We start from the raw sequence: 21996 nt of genomic DNA, 5'->3' as shown, positions 1-21996 counted from the left end.
TGAGAGTATTTTGCTTTTACATCTTTGTTGGCATATTAAGTCTCAGAAAGAATGGATAAAGGTAAAAATATGGCCAGCTACAGGTTGCCCTTTCTTCTGGTGTCCCTTTGTCTGTTTCAGCTGTATAAGTTGAAACAGCTGTAGAAGTTTCTTCCAAGAGCCAAGGAAGGGCCACTTCCAACATTTTTCACATGCAGCTCCATTTTCTTTACTTTAAAACATGGGAATGAGAAACTTCTCAGTAAAAAGAATGAATGTCTAATGTCTCCATGAGAAAAAGGATTTTGTAGGGTGAAGTTTCTTAATAAACCAGAGAACAAAAGTTTGAGCCAGAATACATACAGAAGATAGAGATGCCTCATCCAAACCCAGAAGGTGAACCTTTATTTCCCACCTTCTGTGAGAAGGCAGATTTATAATTGGAGCATTACCTATATGATTCTATCTTCGTATGTAAAAATCCTTAGGAATGGCTTTGCTTTTCTGATATGAAATAAAAGGAAAATGCATCCGCAGTACTGTCACTGTCACTGGGCTATGGCCTGATTTTTTTTCTCACCATGTCCAGAGAGTTAAAGAAGAGAAAGGCAAATACTGGAGATTTTCCTATTGTAGTTCCTGGGCTTATGCAAAATCTTCTACAGCTTTTGTATGACACCACTTAAGTAATTTTGGCAGGATGGGTGTGTATATGAGTAATTCTTTAGTATCTTTAGACTTGACAGTGGTGGTGCCCTGTCATTTCTTAATCAGACCTTTCTAAAAAGTATGTACAATACTTGCTACTCTTGGCCATGTGTACTGTAGGATTGTAGCCAATTTTAAATAGGCATCAAATATCTTTATTAGAAGCTCAACCACATTAATGCAAGCTTTGGATGTATTTTCCATCCAACTTTTGTGAATTTTTGTTCCTGAATATATAGATGCACCACCTGTTCTTTTTTGCTTATTGTCTGTCTTTGATAACTTAAAATATAGATTAGAAATCAATTTCTTCCAGCATCTTAAGCAGCAAGGGCTGATACAAAAGAATCATTTAGCTTGTTAGCAATATCCTTTTCCTCCTCAATTTTTTGTTGATTCCCTCATGGCCCCTCCGGCTAATGTCCCTCTCTCAGGGATTCTCTTTCTGATGGCTGTACAAAAGACTGTCATTCAAGTTTTTAGCTAATTCCTCTTCAAATTTCTTCTTTGCTGTGTTTTAAAGTCCAGCTTTCAAGAAAATGGCATGTCACTTTTGTAAATGTCACTTGGCTGAGTTTCCATTCCTGTTTTGAACATTCGTGGATCAAATTGACTTTTAAAATATCTGTTCATAAAATATTTTTCTTGGCTTTTTCTCTTTATTGTTTAACTTCTCTTGTTTGAGCTTATTCATCACCATTCTTTTGGCACTTGATGCTTTCTTCATCTTCCTTCTTCCTTTCTTTTAAACTGCTCTATTTTACTTTCCTTTTTTATGTCTGATATCCTGCTACAAAACTTGTATCCATTTGGTGTTATATATACACTCTGAACATTCTTGTTATGTGTGTTACTATGGTATAGATACACTCCTGAACCACCAGTTGTTCTGTATCATGAATTCTTTCTCATATTTTGAACTTGCTTGAAGAAGCAGGAGTTTGAAATATCCAAACCTTGTCCCAGCTTACTTTTGACCACTTACACATATGCAGCTGAAGTCACACAGTATGAATGCTTTATTTGGTTTATCTCCCTTTGTTTTTCTGTCAGCTTTATGCACTCTTTTTTTTCTTATCTAGAGGTCATTGCCTACACCCTTTTCTACTATCTTTTTATTGCTGGATAGAGTTTGAAATGGAGTGAGATACAACGGCACTTTTTTATCTAATTAATTTTTAAGTGGAATATTACTACTGCTAACACAAAGAATACTTGGGTTATACTCTAATGGGGTCAGTTGTTATCACTAATCCATTTGCATTGAACCATCTTAGCTTATGCTCATTGTTTCAAGGATAAGCTCTGCCTCAAAGAGATCTTGTTCTAAAAAACATGATGTTAGAAAGAGAGAAGGAATGAGTACATGGTGGGTGTGAGGAGGGCAGGATAATAAAGAGCAGGCAGTAGAGGCAGAATTGTCAAGTGTGGTATTTCTGGTTCTGCACAGGAATCCTGGCAGAAGAGGAAGCCTTAAGGCCTGGGCACTGTGAGCTCCTTTGTGACAGCAGGGGTGAAGGATGCCTTCTTTTACAAGTGGTCGCTCCCCACTAAAATTAAAAACGTGTCTATAAATAGAGGCAGGGAACTGAAATAGCCCAACCAAAGGAAAGAAAATCCTTCTGTATTTTTTTCTGCCTTTCTCCTTTATACTGTTTTGATGCCATGTGCGGTGTTAGCTATAAAATGTCTCAGCAGGTCTGTATTTGGTTCCCTGCTTCACCATGAAGAGGTGGATGATTTGGCAAGTCACCTTCTGCAATGCATTTTGGTATCTAAAGACTCTTTTCAGAACAGTTTAAGTACTCCTCAGAACCTCAGTAAATGTTTGTCAACATCTTTAGGAATGAATTGCCTTTAAATATCTCTTATATATCTTCATATGTCTTTTATATATCTTTAAATATCTCTTATACCTCAGTTTTCACTCTGCAAAGCTAAAGTAGCACTTTGATACCTCATAAAATTGTTACACAATAAAATGTGTATAGCATTTCATTTACTATAGTAGTAAAAGCTGTATGGTGTGGCTCTCATGGAAAGATTTGTCTCAGGTAGAAAAGCATGTTTAATTTGTAATGCTTCTGAAGGAGGAAAAATATAAATCAGCAGGAAGAACCTGAAATCTAATCTTAAAGATGCAAACAAAAGGGTATTCTTTCCGAGCAGAATGCAATTCTGAATGTACTCCTGTCCCTGTGTCACATTTAATCTGGCTGGCAGGGATGTGGAAGGCAAGCTCTAGCAACCTGGGTACATACACAGGATCCCTAGATGGCTCATGCTCTACCTAACAGCTTGTGCTATAGCCCATGCTGTCACCTTGTATCATCCTGTTATTACTGTTACCAGCTTTGTAAGCTAATTTCTGCAAGCTGTGGTATAGTTGTACCTCTATTTTGCAGTGCTCACAATACCTTCAGGGCAGTGGCAGGGCTCCTTCTCTCTGCAGGTGGATTGCAAGTTATATCTTAATGCTTGCAAATTTGGGACAAGGGAGAAACTAAAAATGTTCACCTCCATCATGAAGAGATCTGTCTTTGTGGGGGAGGTGTGAGAGTGAAACTGTGGAGAGAGGATTTAACCCACCTGTGTGAGGTAAGTCCCAGCAGAATTGAGCTGACAGCGTTTTGTTTCCGGGCAGATCCCCCCAGGAAGCGCGTGGACTCCCCAATGCTGAACAGGCACGGGAAGCGGCGGCCGGAGAGGAAATCCATGGAGGTTCTCAGTGTGACAGACGGTGGATCCCCAGTTCCTGCTCGCAGAGCCATTGAAATGGCACAGCATGGACAGAGGTGGGTCTGTGCTTCACCCAGGAGCCCTGCCTGCCTGGGGCTGCTCCCCCGCTTTGTGTTACACATACAAAGGAGCTGTGGGGCTTTCCTGTTTGCTCCAGCACTCATTACACCTTCCAGTCACATCTGCAACGTGATCTGGCAGCCAGCAATGCTTGTGCAGAAGTCCTGCCAGGGACTTAAGGGTTCTGTTTGCTTGCAGCTATTCCTCAGGAAGCCACCATGTCCTCTGGGCAAGACCCATTTCACCTCTTTTTAATTGTTGAGGGTATGGGCATGCAGTCTAAGCTTGCAATACAGGCTGACTGGGCAATGGGAACACATGAGGGCTTTGGGAGGTCTCAGACACATGTGTCCTGTCAAACAGGATAAATTACCTTCTGCTTGCTCTTCTCTGTCTCCAGAGCCTACAACAGGAATCTAGGTGACTATCTGGGATTAGGTTCCTAGCTTTTGGGCACCTGAAGTTAAATGAACACCATGCTCCATGTCATCAAAACAACTTGAATCTGAAAAGCCCTGTCCAGGCATCTTGTAGATGCCTCCAAAATGTGCTGTCAGAGCCACAGTGCATCTGAAATGGCACGTAAATCACCACATGCTTGTAAAGTGATGGAATATGTATAATTGTCCTCTTTTCTATCAAAGAAAGTGTCAGTCTTGTGGAGAAACAGCAGAGGAAAATGGTGTCTCCTCAAGGCAAGTTCTGGGAGAGTAAGTGAACTGTGGAAATTCACTTATGTGAACCATGGAAGTTGCTTCCTCAGTCCCTCTGACTAGCCTAAGGGAAGCACATGCATTTGGTTTCACACTTGCATTAATCAGTCAGTATAAAGAACACTTCCCGTATATGAATGATGATGATGATGTTGTAACTTCTGTTTCAGTTTTTACATAATTTTTTATTTGTTCAGATCTTAAGATCTGTTAAAAAAAAAAAAAAAAAAAAGCCTGCTGTGACCAGAAGCTCCCTTTGATGACTGAGAACTGGGAGAAGAATATGAAATAATTTCACAGATATACCAGAGGCCCCTAGAATTGCTGGAAACTTTTCCTGGCAATTGTTACAGTTCTATCTGCAGTGAAGAAAGAATGGTGATTTCCAGAATCTGCTAGGACTTATTTCAGACTGGATATGTGACCTTGAGACTGCCATAAAGACTACTTGACATATTGTAGGTTGGAAACCTGTCTCAAATATGTGATTTGGTGTGAGGTGTGGGTGAAGGAATTGTTCAGGACAGGGTGTGCTCAGTGTTCCTAACAGGCCTCAAAGGAGTAAGGATGAGCACAGCACTGACTCCTCGTTCCACCTGCAGTGTTTACTCTGCTGCTGGGAGATGCGTAGGACATGGGGCCTCCAGAGCCAGGCAGAGGCAAATCACTTCTCCCCACCCCAAAGCTCCTTCACAGGGAGTGTCCAACTGAATGGAACAATCATGAGGTGTTAAATTGACCACAGCATTTTCTGAGAGCTGAAACCTTTTCTTTCATGTCTGAACTTTGAATTTGGGTTCAGAAGCCTGAAGAGGCAAAGCTGTGTCTTGCTATCCAAAGTATTTCTTTTGCTTTTAAATGTCTCAGTTCTGCACATGAGGAAACAGTTGAAGTCAAAAGGTCTGGGATAAGTTCAGAGCAGAGATATATCCAGGCTACATATAGGTAAAGAAAGGCTTTGGCTTAAGGAGGAAGCAAAACCTGCAGGCACAAAAGAGATATGGGGCAATGCATACCACAGGTCAGGAATGGACATAAAAGTGTGATTAAGGGTGGAGAAGGGGTGTAATAACACCATGATTGATGATGATGGGCATGGTAGTGCTTGTTTTCGAAGGGGTTAACGGGAAGTTGTTATTTTACTCCATGTGTGAGCTTCCATAATTCATCCCATGCACATGCAGAGATGACAATGGCACATTTTGTGCTGCTGGCAGCACAGTCGTTTATAACACGAACTGGCTTCACTAACAAACCCCACTGCATGGGGAGTGTCTGGGGAGAATGCATTGCTGGTGGGGCACCATCTGTCAGAGCAGTCAGTAACAAAGTGACAAGTGCCTTCCACCAAGAATGGGGATTTTTAATGGCTAGGTGCATATTATATTCCATGAAATGACGCACTGACAGTTGGTTTTACAGCAGTAGGGTTTAGATCCCCAAGGGGAATGCTTTTTTAAGAATTACCTTTTTTTTGATCTCAAGAGACAATTATTCAGTGCTTTTATCCTACAATACTAGGAAGATTGACCATGAAATCAGGTCTCCTGTTTAAACACAGATGACTTGTGTAAACACCTGGAGAAACAGTGCCATTGCTTCTTCCTTGAGCTGGCAAAGATATACTTCTGACCAGTGGGCAAAACACACCCAAGTGTCTTGTGATTTAGTCCTACTTTCCTCTTTCCCAGTAGTAAACAGATATTTGCTTGCATAAAGAGGATTTCTGTTACAACCTCGGGTTTACATGTCTGTATCATGATCTGTGCTTTTGGTAACCATGTGGGGGCCCTACAAGTGTTTGGTCTTGGCTTGTTTAGGGCATATCTTTCCACTGAAATTTAAAACTTGGCAGCCTCCAGCCTCCAGACTGAGAAAGTATTAAGTGAAAAACATAATCCTTCAGTGACTTGGTTTTGAATAATGGACGAGGAAAACTCACACAAAAGCTGCTTGTGGAGCTTACAGGCTCCTTGAAATGCTTGTGCCAACCTCTCCAGGTGTTCTCCAATGGATCCTTGTGAATGGCAAAGTTGGTATGCACAAATTCTAGCCCCTCTAAAAGTGGTGACTAAGTTTTGTTAATTTTTGGGTTTCCCTGCTAGTTGTCAACTAAACTGGGTTCATAATTATATCTTAATTACTTCTGCTGTTCTGGTATCCCCCCCACCTCTCAGACTATCTGATATTTCATTGAAATGCCAAAAGAAAAGAAGTAGGTTCTGAGCTTAGTTTAACATCAGCTAATTTGTCCCTTGTGCTAAAATCACACAGACTAGGAAGAATTCCATGGGAGCAAGAATCCAGCAGGGATATGGCAGAAATTTTCAGCAGCTTTGCTGTGAGAGTCCAAAAACCATTCTAAAATGGGCTTCATTAACTATTCATTTTCTTCTAGTTTTTGAAGTGGAGAGCTTGCATGAGAGATCAGCTAACATTAGGAAGCAGTGTTCTGTGAAACAGTGAAGTGAAATATATTACAGAGCTGCCCTTTTAGCAAAGCACAGGGAATTTCACTTCTAAGCTGCAGGGATTCAGACCCAAGATGAGAAAGAAGGGCATTTATACACTGAGTATAGGGAAGAGAGTTGAGAGTTAAGTGGTAATGGACCCTACAAATTAAAATACAAAATGGATTACTGTTCGTCTAAGAGGCTCTATGGTCTGATTTTAACCTTTTCTGAGAGCATGCTTAGTGTTGAGGTCTTCTGGAAAAGTCATGAGTAATGAATGCTTTGCAATTAATGCTTCAGGTGTGTTCTGTTTTCCCTGGACACTGTGACAAAGTAGATGGTACCTGGGTTTTAAATTGAATAAAGGAGAGCAGGGTTTACAAGTATGCATGGGGGAAGTCATCTTAGACCTTGGAAGTCAGGGGAAGATAATGAACTTGAGCACTGTGTAGGCTTGAGCCATGACTGTAAAGTAAAAGAAAGGTTTTTCAGAGCATTGCTTAAAAAGGGGAGGATGGGTTGGGGGACTGGGTGTCCAGCATTGCTACAGGTGACTCTCTTTCATAAAAATGTCCACACTAGTAACTGTGTTTTCTCGCTTTGTTCCTGCCATAGTAAAACAATGTTCAGTAAAAGCCTGGATATCTCTGAAGCCAATCCCAAATTCAACAAAGAAGAAAGGTATAAACACTGACAATATGTTCCTCTCCTCTACCTCACTGCTGAGACCTTAAAGATGCAGTACTTACCTTCTCTGTGTGGGGACAGAGCTGTTCTCTCTTTCCTCTTTAGAGAGAAGCAAAGATGGTGGGATATTTACAGCTCCATGCTATGTATGTTTTTGTACAGTACCATTCATTTGAGGCTATCCCCAATGCAGCCTTGGACTGTACCAATGATTTCCCCACTCAAATTTCATCCTAGTGCTATTTTCTGGTTCAGTTCTGCCATGAGTAGAAGTTCTGCCCAGGGTAGAAGATGTATTTGCTTAAGACTTCTTTGGGAAGGATTGGAATATAAAACAGTAGGAAAGCCCAGAATGTTCCACTCTGAGCATTAGAGACAGCAGCACAGCTGAGTGAGTGACAACAGTGGTAGGAAAATTTGGAAATTCAGTCTGATAGACAAAATATTGAGGACCTCTGGTAAGAGACAAACTCTTTAAGACTACCCAGAGGACACAGGAGGAAAACATGATTGAAAACAGGGTTTTTGGAGGATGATTCTAATCCAGCAGTTCAAGTGACAGATGCTGAAGAACAGCAGAAAGGGTAACTCCCAACTGTCAACAGAGGTACAATGGAAAACAGGTAGGCCACCACATTTACAGACTTTAAGTGGACTTGTGTGGGTCCATGAACACAAAAAAAAGTTCATACTTTTGTATAGGTTTTTAGTGTACATGTTGTTTCTAAACTTTTGGTCTCAGAGGAAGAGAATTTTTCTCTGTGTTGAAAACTGGCATCCCAAAGGATAACTCTTCATCAAAATGTAATCCTTACACATTTTGGACAAACACTAAGTTTACCCAAAGGTTACAAGTGTGGCATATGATTCAAAAAGGGAGGAGCAATGGCTTCCTTAAAGGAACCAATGGACTTCGCAAACCATTCTTATTTCCATTTCCCCTTTTCATAGAAATATTTCTATACAGAGATAAAGGTGGCCTTTATGCCTCAGGAGAATTGCAGGATGTGTGAGGGACTGTTTTGGCCTTTTGCAGTCTGAGACAGTCTTCTGTGGTCAATGTTTCAAGTCCTGAACCTGCCACAGTGAGGAACATCGTGCATTTGCAGGAGAGATTGTGCCTCATGTAGTGTGTAAAGCACCCTCTCTAAGGTGCCAAAATACCAACAAGCATTGGATTGGACCTGATATGTTAGCAACCTTGTAGTTCCACAGCCATAAAGAAGTAGTGGTTATACAGCCTTTAGTGGCTGGGCTTTCCTGGGCCGTTAGCCTAGACATGGAAATTCCTGTTCCTTTCTCTGATACTCCCTATGTGTAAGTTCTGCTCTTTAACATGTGGCATTTCTTGCATTAAAAGTTAGTCTAAGGTTACTCCAAAAGTGAGATTTTTCATAGTAATTAGGAATCAGGTCCAGTAAAAGAGATGCAGAAATTTTATCTGTGACAGGAGAGGAGTCTTTCAGCGGATGTTCTGAGCACCATTCCTTGTCCCTCTGTCCTTCTCTGGCAGCTGCTACAGCTGTGCTAAGAGCAGAAGAAATGACACTTCTGTATCTTCTGTGGGAATTTCTTAAATCCACATAGGCATTTTGTGTTTCTTCTCAAAAGTGGTATTTTTCAGAAAACAGGAGGAGAAGGTTAGAGCACTGCATGAGGATCACCCAGAGTCCTGCTCATTCAAGGACCAGGCTGAATTTTTGAGGTCTACATTCACTGTAATCTTACCTCCCTCTCACTTCTAAGAGTTGAAGTGAAGGACCTCAGTGGTGGGAATGGGAGAGAACCTGGATTCTAGATCTGTGCACAACCACATGAAAGGAAGGGGTAGCCAGCAAAGAGGACCCCAGCAAAATGGGGTCACATAAATCAGGGTGGCCATTAAATTTTTGTTCAGTGTTTAATTGTCCAATTTTATGATACCTTTTTTAAAGGAATACTGCATCTTTAAGGGTCCCTTCCCTCTAGATGCACATGGTTGTCTTAGTAGCTGAGGCCACTGTCCCTTTCTTTTTCTTTTTCTTTCTGACTTTCTTTCACCCCCTCTTTCAGTGCTTCTCTTCTTCTGTATCTGGGTTGCTGCAGCTCCGTAGTTCACTTGCTTCAGTATTATAGGGAATGCACATGTCTGCGCTTCTGGGTCTATTGTGTCCTGGGATTGTTCATTTTTTTTTAAACCTCATTCCCCCTTTCCTTTACCCTATTGTCAATTTGCTTTCCATTCTCTTTGTTAACCTCTTCAGTGCCTTCCCTGTTGGGAAAATGACTTGAAAGTAACATTATTGAACCTTCTTGCACCCATTCTATTTACATTTGACTATTCTGCATGTGTGAATATGGGTGTATTTTCTGTATAAATATACACACAGGTTCCAGTATATGCAATGGGTGTCAATTTGCTCTTCTCAGTTACATCACCGTAGATAGATTGGTACAGGTATAATTGAGGACAGCATTTGTTCCTAAATATATACATATATTTGTATATATATGAATTAGATTTTACCCAAATTTGCACTCCACAGGCTGAAATATTAATGGAGTGTCACTCAAACACATGAAAAAGAACTTACTGTAATGCTTCTTTCCACTTCTCTATCAATGCATAGCACAACAGATTTTTTGTCCTATTCTGACTGCATTTTCATTTTAACTGTTCTCAAAACTGCTTTCGTGGCTCAGCCCAGCACTTGCAATGTTGATGTAACTGGAGGCATGGCTAGTTGCACTGAGCAGTAAACTGTGAAATCTACTGGGCATATATTAAATTTGGCATTTCTGTCTTGTGGCGAATGGATTTTCCTCACCCAGCCAGAGGGTAGCTCTGGCAGCTTGGGAGCCTCTTATTGAAAATGGAGAGAATGAGAGAGAGAAAGTGACAGAGAGGAAAAAAAGCATTGAATCCAACTTGAAAATAATTTGGCTTAATAACACCAAACCGTTTTTTTACTTCTAATCTAATCTTTGTTAATGTGAAAAGGTGGTGACATTTTCCTGAGTTTGCTTACCTGCACCCCTGAAAACTTAATAACCTGACAATTCTATTTCCATTTTGAATGCTTTGGTCAGTAGATAAAAATTAAGAATACTGATGTTTTCAATTGTCACTAGCCTTCAAAGTCAACGTGCCAAAGATTCAGTCTGCTTTTAGAACTGCTTTTTCAGACTCTTTTCAGCACAGCATTGATTTATTCTCCATTCACATTTGAAAGATTTCCTTTGCAACCTACAAGACCCAGAGACTGAATTTATTTTAAATGAAAAATGAGATCCTGGAGCACAAGATGGCATCCACAGAGATAAGTGCTGGGTTGCTGAGCTGGTATGTTCTAGCTGATCTGAATTCCTGACTATAAGACCATCATGACTAATAAGGCAGTATCAAAGCAGATTCACAGCTTGAGCTACAATCTTGTACCCTGGGCTCCCAAGCTGGCTCAGAAATGCATGCTTTAATAACCAATACATTTCACAGTTCATTCGTGGCAAAGAAAAAGTACTTCTTACCAGGCCAGCTTGGGGGACAGAGGGACACTGCACTGAACAAACTGGGGACAAAAAGAACAATTTCCTGGATAACAGTGTGATATAACTGTGCCTTATGTAAGAGGCAGAAAAGAAATGCAGCATGAAGTATGAACCCCATTGCTCTGCTGACTGCTTTAATTGGGATTTGGCTGGGAATTTTTTTTTTTGCAGCCTTAGTATGTGCCTCTCCATATTCCCCAGTGCCAAAGTTGGATGTGTCTGCAATATGTGAGTGGGACAAAAGTTGTTTTCTGGTCAATGAAACTGTCCCCCTAGTGTTCCTGGTCTCTGGAAAGACTTAGGCACCGGTGGCAATGATTATGAACGTTCAGTTCTCCGAACAGTATTTCACTCTGCTTTTCCTACTCTTCTCTCCACCTGCCTCCACACCCCTCTCTCTTTCTTTCTCTCTCCCTCTCTCTTTATTTTCCCTTTCCGAGGATGGCGAGTGCTGATCCATTGGGGTAAGCTCTAGTTTTGGATTATTCCTCTTGCGGGACCTGTTGTAACTTTGTAGAGGAACTTTTCATTTGCAATTTCCAAACACAACACAGGTTGATACAATTCAGAGACTGAGGCTTTACAGCAGGGAGAGAGAGAGAGAGATGTGGGAAGAAGCATTTTTGGTGCTTTTGTGTGTGTTTGTGTGCTTTTATGTTGGAGTCACACTCCATATAATTTATTTTTGGGTTCTTTTTTTGTTCTCTTATTTGTCCCTCTATTTCAATGTCTGTGGGCACAGAAAACTATCCTCAGACCCTGTGCAGATACCAGACACCTTCTGAGAAAGAAACCCATTCCCTGTTTAGCACTTTTGTATCTGTTTGGTATTTTCCAGTTAATTTGAATCCTAATTTATCCAGTTTTCTTCTTTTTCCTTTTTTTTTTTTTTTAATGAAACTGAATCCCATCCGTGTTATTAAAAAAATGCTGGGTATTCCCTCTCTTTTTAGAATATGTTTTCTTAAGAGGTGAACAGATGGCCCTAGAGACAGATATATCTTCAAAGCTCTGTATTTTCAATAAAGGCAGTATAGGTACAGCTAAGAATGCAATCATGCTTCAAATTAACGTTCCATTTATAAATACTTAAGAGAAGGAGAATATAATATTAATAAATGATTTAATAAAACCATTTAATAGATCATTACAGACTACAGTAAAAACTTCTTGAGAGGGTACACATTGAGAAAGCTAATTAGCACCAGTAACATTTACTTCTCATGTTTGCAGCATGCTTCAATATCTGTTAATCCTTTCTAAACTATTTATAGATGGAACTTTAGTATAATTGGCCAGTTGAGGAGGGTGGTGCTGTTCAACCATCACCATCTGTATGGGCTGAAAATAAGAAGAGGTGTGTTACCAGCACCTGCACTTCTCCCTCTGCATTCTCTGTAAGGCTTCATCTTACAAGTGGTTGTTACCATGAGCAGACCTTCTGACTCAAGCATGAATATTCCCAGTAAGAGCTGTCACAGTGTTATTTGCATGGCTGGGACTGTAAGACAGTGGAACATCCAAGGTATTCTATACATATTCCCTGAATCAGGGGGTGAGGAAGCACAGTTTGTACCTTTCAGACACCCAAAAGTAAGAGTGATGAAATTCAACACAGCCTGACTGCTCACCTCTTGCATGTTGATTCAGGTCATTGTCAGGGGTCTCCTACCCTGAAGTTTCAGTTTAGATCTTTTTGGTTTTGAGTGGACAAGGAAAGAGGAGTATCAAATTCCACCCAATTCATGCTTGAAGCAAATAAGAGGTTGGCTGGGTATTTTCTGGAATGACTTCCAAAACCACACATGGAATCAAACCAATTCAAAATTTCGAAGGCATTTCACCCAGGGACACAAGTCTGATGCATCTCTGCACGCTGCATGCATGCTGCAGGCTCCCCTTCTTGCAAGCATGGCTCCAGCTTGACTAGCTGTATTCAGCATCCTGGTAAAACTGTGCTATGAAAGCAAGTTCTGCTGGGACTGCAACAAGGTACCAAACTCATAAGAAAAAGTTCTAGGAGATGATTATTCAAAGAAGAAACAAATGCCAAATCTGACCTAGATGTTAAATTCATGCTTTGAAGCCTTTATGTTCTACTGGTGTGTCCCAGCAGGGGCACTGCTTAAAGCATTTGGGAACAGATCTGAGAGAAGGGTGATGGAGACATGCTCTGTACATGTGCTACATGTGCCATGCAGTTACCAGGCCAGCTGCACTCTCCAGTCTCCTGTTTCTCTCTGTCTGCACCTCAGCAGTGTCAGCCCTGCACCTCTCAGGAAATTCTCCATTCTCTGAAGCCAGCTGGAAACTGGATTCAAGCCCCTTGGTTTCAGAACACTGGTCTGACATGAACTGGGCCTTGCATGGCTTCCACTTGACAGCAGCTGGCTAAAATGAGTACAAAATTACTTTAAAATGAAGGACCTTTCAACTTTGATTCTTTGAATTATCAGATAGATTGAATAAGGTATAAAATCATCACAGCTACAAACTCCAGCCCACACACGCACATTTCGTTTCAGTCCTTTGCCTCTCTCTTTCATAGCTCAGCTGTCTCCAGGTTATTGTCAGTCTGTGGAATGGGAGGAATAGCCTGCAACGATCTCAGTGTCCACCTCATGTTTAGAGTGCCCTCTGCATCTTCCCCCTCCTAAACCTTGGGTCTGCCTCCCTTATGTTTTGGGGTTTTTGAATTCCTCCCTCCAGGCTTGTCTAAACAACTGTGTCACTAAAGAGTCTCTTCTTGGTTCTCTAAATCTGGCAGTTGTGTTGGAGGGAATGCTCTTTATCTGAGCAACTGCACTGTCTTACAATAGCTTGTATTTTCAACAACCTTTTGATGACTTCCATTGAGTTAATGCAAAAGCACACAGGAATGCAAAATGCAGAGCAAAATGAGTCACACGCAGTGTTCACAGTTTCCTGGATTGTTGCATTTAGTATTAAGTTATTGGAATAATCACAGATTTAATACTTCCAGTAACATTTAATCCTTGTAAAGACTCTTAGGAGGTTACTCACTAATAAATACTTCTCACTAAATAAATGTATTTCATAGCCATGGAGATGATGTCGTACCTCTTTCCACACAAAAGACATAAGAGTCTGCCATATTAATGCTGCCTGTAGGGCCTCAAACTTTCATTTTCTGGTGAGAGAGCTAAAAATTTAAATTCCCTGTTCTTTCATTACAGCATTTCAGCATAATGCAACGTTTTCATTCCTTTCTTTTGGCCCTGTCCCAGTTCTGTCCACCTGACTCTGAGATACAGGAGCAGTGCATGTGATTGGTTTTTTTTTTACAAACTGAATTACAGCATTGCTTAGCTGAAATGATCTTGATGAGAGGGACAAATCTGTCATTTTCGCTTATTAGCACTTTTTGTACTGGAGTACAGAACCACGTAGTAGGGCACAGTACTGAGTTTTTATAGCTAGCTTGAGAATCATATATCCCATTTGTAACGGTAAATTATGGGAGATTAGTTAAATTAAGGAAGATGCAAGGAAAATCTCCTCAGTCTTGGTGTCATATCCTATACTACCACTTTCTGGTAAAGGAGGAGGACTTCTGAAAACATACAGCTCTCTTTTTACCCTGACACTTAAATTGAACACAGGCTTTTTTAAATTCTTTCCACTGCTCCTATATACAATTTCCAGTGTGGACAAACTGAAGCTTGCTATAGGGCCTACTTTACTTCTTACATATTTTGCATGTAAATCAGCAGCAGAAATAAATCTTGTTCAATAGCAATCATGTGGATACTGAATGCATTTCCAGGAGGATTTCATACTAACTCTCTCTTATGTCCCCTACCTCAGGCTCCTAGGCTGGATGAAAGCACAGTACACAACAACTATTTTTCAAATATTGCTTCCAATAAAGAACTGGGATTTGGGAGGTGGGGACTGCCATATTCTGCCCTACATGTGTGTGATCATTTTTGTAAAAAAAATAAGAGGCAGTGGGGTTGGGAAGTGAGAATTCAGGGCTGTTGGAAACACCTAATTGCAAAAAGGAAATAGCAGAGTGGAACTTTTAAGCAAATATCCTGGAATTCAGGTGAGTGTCAGAGAGGATGTTCCCACCACAATTAAGAGATGGTGGAAATACGTCCTTTAAGTTGATGTATAACTGCATCTCTGGGCACCTGAATGCCTTCCACATTTGTCCAAAATAATCTATGGATTCCTCTTGTAATTCATAGTTTGGAAGAAGCTTTTCCTGATGATTCATGCAAGGAACATTTTGACTAAATGGACTTCCCATCTGCACGACACATCTGTGGTGCAGTCAGCTACTTCACTTATAGGAAAGGCACATACAGTAGTCTTTCAAAAGTGGAGCAGACAGTTCTCCCCTTAAAATTACTTTGCATAAACCTTTATGAGTGCCCCAGATCTTGATGGTACAAATTTAGGCTTAATCTAGTGCGAAAGAATGCCAGGAGTGAGCCTAGTTTTTTACTGCTGCACTATGATGGGCAGACTACATCAGGGTACAAGAAAAAAACCTATGTGGGAATTTTCTGCATAGAATGAGTGCCCCAGATCTTCATAGTGCCAGCTGAGATTTAATCTGGCCAAAAAAACATTCTGTGAGTGAGCTTCTGGTTTTCACCTACTTAGTGTGATGGACAGACTGCAATGGGATACAAACAAAACCATCAGGGCAGAGGATACAAGTAGAGAAAACAGAACCTGCGATTCTGTTCAGTTGTAGCTTATTTTTTCCTTGGAAATACTTCCTCTTTTGCAGTTCACTTATTTTTAAAGAATTCTGTCACTCAAACGTATTTAATAAGAAATGTCTGGGAGACCATTTTAGAGACCGTTTTTCTGTTTTGTTCTACAACAGCTGAAGAGAGTAAACTGATACAGTTTATGGTCTAAATTTGTTTTATATTCTTATGCATAAGCTGACATCGAGTATCTGACCTATATAAATTTTTAATGTATATGTGTGTAAACACAGACAGACACATATTAAAACACATACACCCATACACTTAGTTTTCTACAGGAATTTCACCTTTTCATGTTTGTTACCTGAAGGCAAGTAGTTGCTTTCATGGCTCTTGTTATAGGTAGGTTATTATAGGTAGGAAACATTGATAGTTTTGCTATATTGACATATTGCTGCATGGTGGTTGTTGAATAAATAGGTTCTCAGCCAAATTCTCTCCTGTAAGATGTTTCAGCCTTCACGACAACTTTCTCTTTTAAAAGGATAGAAAGCAGCTGCCTCTGGGGCTCACTCATGTACAGTCACACATAAGGTGTGGGTTTTTTTCTGCAGGGCAGCCCTCCTCCTAGGAACTTCATCTGCTGAAGTGTTTGTGCAGTCTGGCCTGTCTGCTCTTCCACCAGGTTTAGCATAGCACATTTGCACATTTTATTGTCAGCAGCTGACATTTTCCATAGGTGGCCTTGCTGGAGAGCATAAGACCATTAACAGTATAGGTGACCTTGGCAGCAGAGAGGACAGTTCACTCTCCCTTGACTGGCCTCTTTCTGAGGGCACCCCTGAGCTGTAATTTTGATATTAGTAAAGTCATCAACAAAAGCAGAACTCATTATCCACAGAGAAGACCTGGCTTGCTTAATGCAGCAGCAAGAATTCTCACTGGAGAGCAAAGATGTGAAATCCATCAGTGAGAAGCTGGAAAGGGCTAAGACAATGCAATCTTTGATTTCAGTGAGAAGTCATCACATAAGAAATTATTGTGTGCTTGAGTCAAGGGGACTTGGGGTTTTATTATCTGGAAGAACTCCCTAACTTTGTGCCTTGTACACATGGTGCTTTTCCATGTTGCTTATGACAGAGAAAGTCTCATTTTGTAACTGCCAGCACTGTGCAAAACAGAATTTTTAGCACAAGTTTGAATGTCTTCACCATCCTTTTGAATTGAGCTGTTCCATTTGTACAGAGCAGACCTAGTAGCTTCCATGTGCTTGATGACCAAAAAGAAGGTAGCAACTGCCTTAATTCAAAGGGATTATAGTATTCTCCCTGAGCAATAGCATTTGTTTGCTTTGGGGCAGGGGGGACAACTGAAAAACATGACAATAGTGAAAGGAAAGAAAAGGAAAGAGTTATGTCCTTTTCCAGTGACAGCCTCCCTCCTCTTCCTCACTTCATGCCTGTGCCTGTGGTGGCTGATGTTCAGGGTTGTTACTTGTCCAGGTTTTCTGAGGGATGTTTTCCTTGTTGTGTCCATCCAGGTCTCGGTCAATCAGCGGAGCATCATCTGGGCTCTCCACCAGTCCTCTCAGCAGTCCAAGGGTAAGTGCTGCTGCTTCAAGATCTGTTGGTCCAATCCACTCACACATGCTTGATGCTTTTTGACATCTGTTGTGCCAGAGCTGTGGCTCTTTGCTGGGATGTTTTGCTTTTCCTTGGCAGCTTGTAAATTTTCATGGGTGGTGAGGGAGATGTTACTTCCAAATGCAGGTGGAGGATTTCTCTTACATGTTCCCTGCACTGTTAGCAGGGATCTCGCTGTGTCCCTGCCTTATTTCAGTCTCTTAAGCACACAGAATAACATTGCTATGACTAAACACTCCATATCCAGCTGAGGTCTGCATATAGCCTGTTTTCAGACTGAGTGATCAGGAGCCATTTCACAGCTGCCTTCAATTAGGTCTCAGTAAAGCACCAAAGCATGCTGGTTATCTTCTGTTTGCCTCAGAATCGCTCATACTAGGAAGTCAAAGAAAATAATTTACACAAATTTGAGGGCTGGAAATTTAAAAGGAAAGTAAGAAGCTGACTGACTAGGATGAGTAAAGATTCAAATCCCTATAGACAAGGTACTTTCACATGCCCTTTTTAAGCATGCAGTCAACTAAATACTGATAGCCAGAACAACACATGCTTGATAGTACATTTATTGTGAAGTTGTAACAGTTTCTAAATGCAATGACAGAGGCCTGCCTCTTCTTGTTAACTTATTTAGGCATAAAAGTTGAGTATTCCTAGTGCTTGAAAAGGTCAGCTAAGTCACTGTAAGACTGCAGTGCCTAACAAGAGTCTAGACCTCATCAAAAAGTCTGTTGGGCTGTGACAGCACATGTTACCTAACTGTCTGGCCCAGAGTCTCTGGAGGATTTCTACCTACTTCCCATGACTTCATGAGAAGATGCTATCTCCCACCAGAAATTGATATAGTCCATGTCTTAAGCTATGGATACATACATGGATCTAGTCTCAGTTCTATGAAGATAACATCAGTGTTCCAAGTATTTGAAATCCCAGTTCCACCCTAAGATTCTGTGTAATTCTTGTGAATAAAGACACACTGTCAGCTCTAAGTTTATAGTCTAGTAAAGCTTCCAGCACTTTGCTTGATTGAATTACTTCCTGAAACCTGTTTTGGGCTCCTGCCAATTGTTATCCTGTTTGAAACCAGCATAAGTGTTCTTGAGGTCTCCTCTATGTCTTTAAAGTCCTAGGGACCAGTGAAAATCCATTTCCTTCTTTCTGCACCAGGACTCCTGGTTGCCAGTGAAATGGAGCAGAGGTCTGAGAACTTTTATGCCACTGCAAAATGTACTAGAAAAGATTATGGAAACAGTTTTTTGCACAAAATAAGCATCCAGTGAAGCAAACCTAAATCTTGATTTCATTAATTGATCTCTTGGGATCAATTTCTGACATCTCAGTAGGACAACATCAAAGAATAAGTTTGACAAGATCCCATAGTCTGTATCTTACCATTATTACTTAACAGGCAGTTGATTACATATTCTTCAAAGGGATTTAGCAATCAGGTGGCATTTTCAGCAGATCATAATGATATTAATGCTGGTCACACTTGAGGCTTAAAAGGAAACGTTGGAATAAAAATCGTATTTTCTAAACGTCCTTACCTATGCTTCTAATAGCACCTTAGATTATTGAAAGAGAACATACTTTAAAAAACAAATACACCTTTCACTTTTTGTGCTGCTTAGGTTTAGTTCTATAAGGAATTGAATTCAGCAGCAAATAAGTTACCAAATTTCACAAGATCTTGCTAATGATGTTCTACATTGCACCAGCTGAAATCGAGACCAAATCTTGTTCTTCATTTCATTATTAAATATGTGGTAATTAAGGGTGCCTCTTCAGATTCTTAACGGCTTAAGAGGGACTTGAATCATACTTTATTTCTTTCAAATCTGCTGCTCAAGCCATCATACATGTAAGACAGAAAAATTGCAAGGAAACATTTGCAATTAACAGTCTTTGAGTTTTATCCATTAGTGTCATTTGCAAATAGTTAATAGTCAGATGCCAATAGTGACTTCCACAAATTAAACACTTTCCTCATCTTTTCCCCTTCCTTGCTCATTGACAATGAGAATTCAGCAACATGGCAGACTTAAGTTTAACTTTACAATCCTAATAGTAATACAAATATTCTGATGTACTGATTTTCCTTTAATTTTGGTGGCCTAACCCTAAGTTCTTTGAAGTAATTTCAAAACTTTGATGCAAACAGCTTAGAGACTTTAGTCTTAAATACATTTCTACGGTTTTTAAATATGGCAACATTGTGCTAATCCATCACACCCAAGAAGGAAGTCCCTAGTGAGTATGTTCACCTGAGACTGAGATTTGAGGGAAGGTTACATGTACATGTTATGTCTAGTTAGTTCTTTATTGAGGCTTTTAGGTGTCAAGTATGGATAATAATAATGCTGATGGTGTAATTTTTCATAGGTAATATTTCGTAGAAATCAAAGGGTAGACCAAAGCTAAATATCTTGAGTAGTGATTTCTATTTTTACAATTATTCCAGTACTTGTAATCTAAGGTGGTAATAGCAATGATTTGTAAGGACTTTTTTTTGTTGTTGTTTTAAATGTGATTTTTAGCTTGCTAATAACCCTTAAAAGGCTTCTACCCTTCCAAGTCTGTCTATTGCTGTTTGCTGTCAAAGTATGAATGGTTTCCCAAAATACCTCTTAACATGTGTAAATGTTCCTGTTTGGGAAAAAATCATAATCCTATTTTGATACCTCAGCAATGGATTATGAACTTTGCTTGTCTTTTTTCTTTTTAAACTGTGTCTTACAAAACAATGGCTCCCCCCACCCTCTTCTTAGACTTGGGACTTAATGGCAAATATTGCTGAGACTTTATGACAGAAATTCCAATTATCAAGCTATCCTTCAATGCAATGACGGATGTTGGAGGAGAAGCATAAAGTCTGATGGAAAGTATCATCTCTTCCCAGATAAATAAATTTACCAGACCTCACTGAAGTTTTTGCTGTAACAGTTTAAAAATCAAACACCTATCTGAGTTCATATATTTCTCATGGTGTTGTGTGCTCTGAAGCTTCCAAGTGAAGGCTGAGCAATTTAACATTCCAGATCAGGGGAGGAGAGTGGGTGCCCAGGTGGCATCACTCTCCCTTTTCCCCCCTCTTTCTGCAATGGGTGGCTGCAACTGGTGCATTACCCAGCCAGGGGTAAAGAGGAAGGAAAGAGGTTCTGACTGGTGTGTGCAGTAACTGTGTGTATCCCCTGCCACTCTGTATGTATCACACACCTGTTCTGAGTCTCATCTCTCTACTGGGTTTGCATATGGCCATATGGAGCTGAAAGAGGTGGTCCCTTTCTTGGCACATCTCAATTTGTCTGTGGCTTGAGTGGTTCTTCTTCCCTTTCCTCACCTCCCTACAGCATCGTGCTTCTCTCACTGCAGGGCAATCAGAACAATCCCAGAGAGATGGCATTTCTCTCTTCTTTTTTTCTTAGTTACTTTCCTTTTTTATTTTTTTCCTTTTTTTCTTTATTTTCCTTGTTCCTTTGTTGTACTTTTCTTTCTGTTGTTTTCCTTTGCTGACACGTGGTTGGTTAATATGATGAAGCCTGTTATGACACTGTTGTTCTTGCTGCTGCCGCTGCTGCTGTTGTTGAATATGCTGTGTTCCCAGCTAACTGCATGTCTTTTTTTTGTTTTTTGTTTGTTTGTTTGTTTTCGTTTCTTTGCAAAATCCCTCCCCCCCACTACCCCTTCACCTCCATCTCCTGTGTCTCCTTGTGACATGGTGCATCTTTGTGACTCGGATGGATTTTATTCTGACTTTCCTTTCTCTGCTCGCCCGCTCTTTGCGTATTTCACTGTTTTTGATGTGCATGGACACTCTGCGTCTGTCTCGTAGCCTATCAGAAAGTTCTTCATCCCCCCTCAGACCTCCGACCTCCCTTTCTCTCCCCGACCCCAAGTCTCCTTGGACCCTGATGCTTGTAGGAACGCCTCCAGGCCTGGACATGTACTCCAACCAAAGCCAGCACTTCAGCCCAACCCAAAGACGCAGACTTTGCCATCCAAGAGCAAATTGGCTGAAAAACCACTCCAGTCTACTAAATCCAACCCACTCCCTGCCAGCAATGCCAGCGCCCCCTCTTCCCAGAACAACCCTGTGCAGAATGCTCAGGGCCGCTCGCCTGCTGCCGGCTTTAACCCACAGCTGGCTGTTCCTAAAGTGCAGACCAACCCTATGTCTCCTGTTAGATTGCTCCCTTCTAGTACTGACCCAAGCACCAAATCTATCCCCATCATACAGGTCACCCCTCACCCCTCTCCAAGGGGAAGTCCCCTCCCTACCCCCAAGGGGACACCTGTTCATACGCCAAAGGAGAGCCCAGCAGGCACACCCAACCCAACACCACCATCCAGCCCCAGCATTGGAGGAATGCCTTGGAGGACACGGCTCAACTCCATCAAGAATAGTTTCCTGGGGTCTCCTCGCTTCCATCGTCGGAAATTACAAGGTGAGTACTCACCTAGGGTGGTTCTGATTTGGGCAGACATTCAGCAGGAATTTCATACCTCTTTGTGGCTTTGCAAATTCTCTGTACCAAGGTCTGAATATTTATGTGGAAAATAAGAGTGATAGCATCAGCCAAGCTTAACCCATATGTGAGCAGGCTCTGTCGTGCCACTGCCCCTGCTCCAACAGCATCTCCTGAGCCCTCTTCACACTCCAGCCATGCAGCTCTTACTATCCCTGTTGTGACTCTTAGACTGCAATAAAAATCTGTCTTCAGTTTCTTCACTTGCTTTGCAAGTGAACCTAGGGCTCAGCCATTTCCCCTGTGGCTGTGCTCCACTGCCTCTCCACAGC

At 41.0% G+C, this 21996-nt stretch overlaps 1 protein-coding gene across 13 annotated transcripts in view; it reads left to right on the top strand.

The window, feature by feature from the left end:
- Positions 1-21996, top strand: part of BRSK2 (BR serine/threonine kinase 2) — a 304503-nt gene that overhangs the window by 251255 nt on the left and 31252 nt on the right. For 7 of the 13 annotated variants that reach the window (XM_036383420.1, XM_036383423.2, XM_036383422.2 and 4 more), the window contains exons 12-16: positions 3332-3482; positions 7268-7333; positions 11308-11331; positions 17099-17159; positions 21436-21643. In XM_036383420.1, the coding sequence (XP_036239313.1) occupies positions 3332-3482; positions 7268-7333; positions 11308-11331; positions 17099-17159; positions 21436-21643 (510 nt within the window). Of the gene's footprint in view, positions 1-3331; positions 3483-7267; positions 7334-11307; positions 11332-17098; positions 17160-21030; positions 21644-21996 lie in introns of all 13 variants that reach the window. The other 6 variants (XM_036383424.2, XM_036383426.2, XM_036383427.2 and 3 more) reach the window with 4 other exon arrangements.

The sequence above is a fragment of the Molothrus ater genome, chromosome 6 (genome assembly GCF_012460135.2).
Source record: "Molothrus ater isolate BHLD 08-10-18 breed brown headed cowbird chromosome 6, BPBGC_Mater_1.1, whole genome shotgun sequence".
Classification (NCBI taxonomy): Eukaryota; Metazoa; Chordata; class Aves; order Passeriformes; family Icteridae; genus Molothrus; species Molothrus ater.
The sequence above is the reverse complement of the archived record's forward strand: the minus strand, read 5'-3'. Positions and strand labels throughout refer to the sequence as shown.